Below are 3,974 nucleotides of genomic sequence, written 5' to 3'. Positions count from 1 at the left end.
GGGCAGGCCATATCGCTCACCCTAGGTGCTCTTCACTTTAGACAATCCCTCTGGGAAAGCCGGGTGAGCATTATTTTTCTTACACGAAGCTCTCTGCATGCTGTCAGTACTCTTTAGGACCTCAGGGAAACCCGAGCGTTTCTGGCTTTAGGACCCAGGAACTCTGAGGCAGCCTGGCTTTAGATGTCTTGGACCACAGCACCACCTACTTATAGAAGCATCCCGAGCCTTAGCTTGTCTGCATCTCCATCGGAAAGTGCGCTGGCCACATCCCTTCGGCCTCCGGGCAGTGTTCTGTCTCCCCTTGCTCAGGCAGCGAGAAACTTCAGCTGTGAAGTGGTGGTGGAGAGAGCCCTGGGAGCAGCGACTAGACCCGGACACCAAGAAGAGAGTGGACGCGCCCCTCGCCTAGGAATCGCTCTCGCAGGCAGAGACCCAGCATCTCAGCGCCTGCGGTCGCGCTTGCCCGGCCGCGCGCTTTTGCTAGGCGCCACCAGCCCGGAGGACCCGAGAGGTCCACGGACCCTTCTGCAGCCGGCGGAATCCTAAAGCTGCCAAGAGCTCCTGGCGGGTGTCGGCAAACTTTTTCCGAGCCCACGTGCTGACCAAACAGCCCGGCTCGCTTCCAGAGCCTGGCATGGAGCGCCGCGCCTAGGCACGCCGTGCAGCCCGAGAGACAGGAGCGCACGGTAGGCGATCCACACCTGGTGCTGGGGCGCTGGGATAGCCCATCCGGGGAGCGAAAGGCTTCAGAGCGCCCCTTGAAAGCCCTGCGCTCGGCTGCTTCTAGAGTGCCTTTCCTTCTGCAGAGCTCGCACAACGCCCTTTCCCCAGGGTCAGAAGGCACTGCTCGGCAGAGGTTGCTAATTCACTGATTGTAATCACCTTCCTCTCCAAGTCTCCTGCAGCTGTGCCATCTGCGTTAAACTGCTGCGTGGGTCGTGCCAGTGAGTTCGCGTCCTCCCTCCCTCCTTTCTTTAAACTAAGAGGCGCGAAGGTGCAGGTACCTCCTCCGGGTTCTCTCAGTCCTCCACCCACCCAGCTTCTCTTTTCCTCCTCTCCCAGGTTCACCGTGGAGGGAGAGATGCTCATCGAGCCAAATTGATCATTGCAGCCCCAGGGCAGTGACATCTGTCTCTGAGTCCTCCCTAGGAGCGCGACCCGCACTGTCTCCTTCCAGGAGCCCATCATTTCCTCGACTTTTGAGAGGTGTCTCTCCCCAGCCCGACCGTCCAGATGCGTTTTTGCCTTTTCTCATTTGCCCTCATCATTCTGAACTGTATGGATTACAGCCAGTGCCAAGGCAACCGATGGAGACGCAATAAGCGAGGTGGGTCGCGCTCGGCTGAAGGTGCGTGGAGTTCCTGAGTGGGTGGGAGTGCTTATTCACATTTAGGCTTTGGGGACTCGAGGGACAGGACTGTGCTTTGCACCCCAGTTTTTGTGTGGGCTACAACTGACCATTCTCAGGGTCTCAGAGCGACACAGAAAGCTTCCTTCTGTCCCTAGTAGGTGCGGTGAGACCTTAGAAGCATAGGGAGCTTGATGTGCTGGGCTTCCCTCCCGCAAGCGCCCAGGGATTTATCATGTGGTTCACACTCTGTGCCACCTCTCCTGAACTCTTCTTTGGATCATATTTCTTATGTGGCACCATTTTTCTAGTTTTCTCCTTTTGTCTTCTTAATCATCTTCCTTGAAGTCCAAGTGTCTTTAATTTCCCAACCCACGTGTGCCCTAAATCCTGCCCCAGATAATTTTAGACATGGTCTGGCGTGTGTGTGTGTGTGTGTGTGTGTGTGTGTGTGTGTGTAGGGGAGGGGAGAGGGCGGGGGGCAGGGGGTGTTGTTGGGGAGAAATGTCAAGTTGCATGGGAGAACCTGAGTTGCGGAGAAAAAAAAAAAGCAACACTGTTCCACTTTTCCGGAACCCTAGCAGAGATGGGAATTTAATGAATTAAGTAGCGACTCCTACTCTGGCTTTCTCAGGGAGTTCTCCCCTACAGCGTGAATGTTTGTTAAAAATAAGCCCACATTGCCCTGTTTGTATTCTCAAAAGCGGCAGTTTCTGGGAAGGGTTTTGCACTCAATGAGATTCATGTGAGTCTTTTTAAATGCTCGCTTCTCCATCACTTGTGTGAAGGGTGAAGGCAGATGGAAGCCTCCAGAAAGATTTCAGAGAATTCAACTTTAGTTTGCACATAATTCTGGACTCCTGTCTTCCAGTCTTACTGGGGAGCGGCGACTAAACCAAGGGCATTTTTGAGCCAGACACAATGAAGTTTTCTGTAGGGACGTAAACATGTACAGCATCACACGGGCATAGCGTTGAAGTACTAGCACAGGGCCCGTGTACAACAGCCCTTTGTTAGCACCTGATGAGAGTCAGTTGTCTGACCACCAATTTGGTCTTTTTTACACTGATAGTTTGTCATGAGGCTTGGAGACCTTGACTTTGTTTTTCCAGGCTATAAATGACTCTGGTGGGATAAAGACTCTGGCCCTGCAGCTAGTTTTGGAGGTATCAGTGTTGTTGTTGACATTTTGAGGGGGCATTAAGCTTTTCTCATGAGCTGAAGAGCTTGGCCTATTCCAGAGCAAAACTTCAGGTCATCCATGGTGTGTGACAATCAACGAACCAGTGTTTTTTTATTTGCTATGTGTCTCTGGCTTATTATAAAGAACACATACATCCACCCCAGTCTTTTTTTTTTTTTTTTTTGCATCATTTCTGACATTTGAGGAATGTTTCTTTATTTCAGAGGTTACTACATATAAAACATCATGGAGAAAGTCCTCTTCAAAAGCTGGGAGAGTTTGATGTTGCTACCCAACTTTGAAAAGTGACTCTTCATCTCTTCTCACCTCTTCCAACAGGATCCTTTCTCCATGCCATTATTATGTTTTCAGGTGTTGTTCGGCAGATGTGGCAATATTTATATCATCATCATTATTATCATTATTATTATGATGATGATGATGATTATATTGTGGTCTGCAGTGTTTGGAGAAGCTATGTCTGCTTTTAAAGAAAACTGGAATTGAAATCAACTTTGTTGAAAATACCAAAGCTCATAAAGTTTGCAAAATACAGAAGTACCTAAAACTCCTTAGCACATTCCTGACTATCACAAGACTGACTAATTTAGTGGTGAACTTCTGATTCACACTGCTGGCCCCTGTGCTTGAGTGCAGAAGAATTAGGGGCATTGTCTGAGATACAGTCTGGAGATGCTGCTGAGTGGAGAATGGTATCACAGCACTCCTGCGGCCAGGGGCGATACTGCATGCCTTTATTTCTCCTGTAGGGCCATCTCCCAGGCTCTGTGCCTGTGCTTTCCTTCTTGCTTGTCTGAATCACATTCTATTTTGTTTCAGAGCTTGCTTTTGAAAAATCTCTTGCAGCAATTGCCATCTACAGTCCCAAGCTCTGACATTTAAAAACCCACTTAGAAAGTGTGCAGCAGTAATGTGTGCCAGAGCAACCTTGTCATTTCCTAAAGTTTGAAGGCTTTCACGTACATGTCAATGGGTATGGCTGTTTCAAAAAGTGTCTATCAAAGTATGTTTCTGGCTTTCTCTTCCTCAACAGATGTCTCTTCCTGAATCCCAAGTTTATGCCTGAAATAACTACAGTTTTTAAAGTGACCATACTATCTGTGCCAACAAAGGGTGCACTGTGTTTTTAATTAAAAGTGGAACTACTTAAAGGACTGGCTAGACAGCGCAGGGTCATAGTAGCTTTTCTGCCCTGCAAGGAAGCTTAAGGGACTGTATTGTGAGCATATTGAAATGAATAGAGATCTAACTCAAGTTGTGTGAATTGTCCCTCCTCACAAACTTAAGCTGCTTTTAATTGATCTCATGTCCACTGATTGATCCTATACCAATTGTTGTGCATACCAAACAATTGGCTTTTCCAAAGGAGATTGATTTAAATTAAGGTTTGGTGTTCTTTCTTTCTTTCTTTCTTTCTTT

General features: G+C 48.4%; 1 protein-coding gene across 5 annotated transcripts in view; it reads left to right on the top strand.

The window, feature by feature from the left end:
• Positions 1 to 229: 229 nt before the first annotated feature.
• The window catches only part of Rspo2 (R-spondin 2), a 146,266-nt gene continuing 142,521 nt past the window's right edge, over positions 230 to 3,974 (top strand). For 2 of the 5 annotated variants that reach the window (XM_029469448.1, XM_029469447.1), the window contains exons 1-2: positions 230 to 689; positions 1,066 to 1,351. In XM_029469448.1, coding sequence (XP_029325308.1) covers positions 1,237 to 1,351 — 115 coding nt within the window. In that variant the 5' untranslated portion in view covers positions 230 to 689; positions 1,066 to 1,236. Of the gene's footprint in view, positions 1,352 to 3,974 lie in introns of all 5 variants that reach the window. The other 3 variants (XM_021184055.2, XM_021184053.2, XM_029469449.1) reach the window with 3 other exon arrangements.

This window comes from Mus caroli, chromosome 15 (assembly GCF_900094665.2).
Source record: "Mus caroli chromosome 15, CAROLI_EIJ_v1.1, whole genome shotgun sequence".
Classification (NCBI taxonomy): domain Eukaryota; kingdom Metazoa; phylum Chordata; class Mammalia; order Rodentia; family Muridae; genus Mus; species Mus caroli.
The sequence above is the reverse complement of the archived record's forward strand: the minus strand, read 5'-3'. Positions and strand labels throughout refer to the sequence as shown.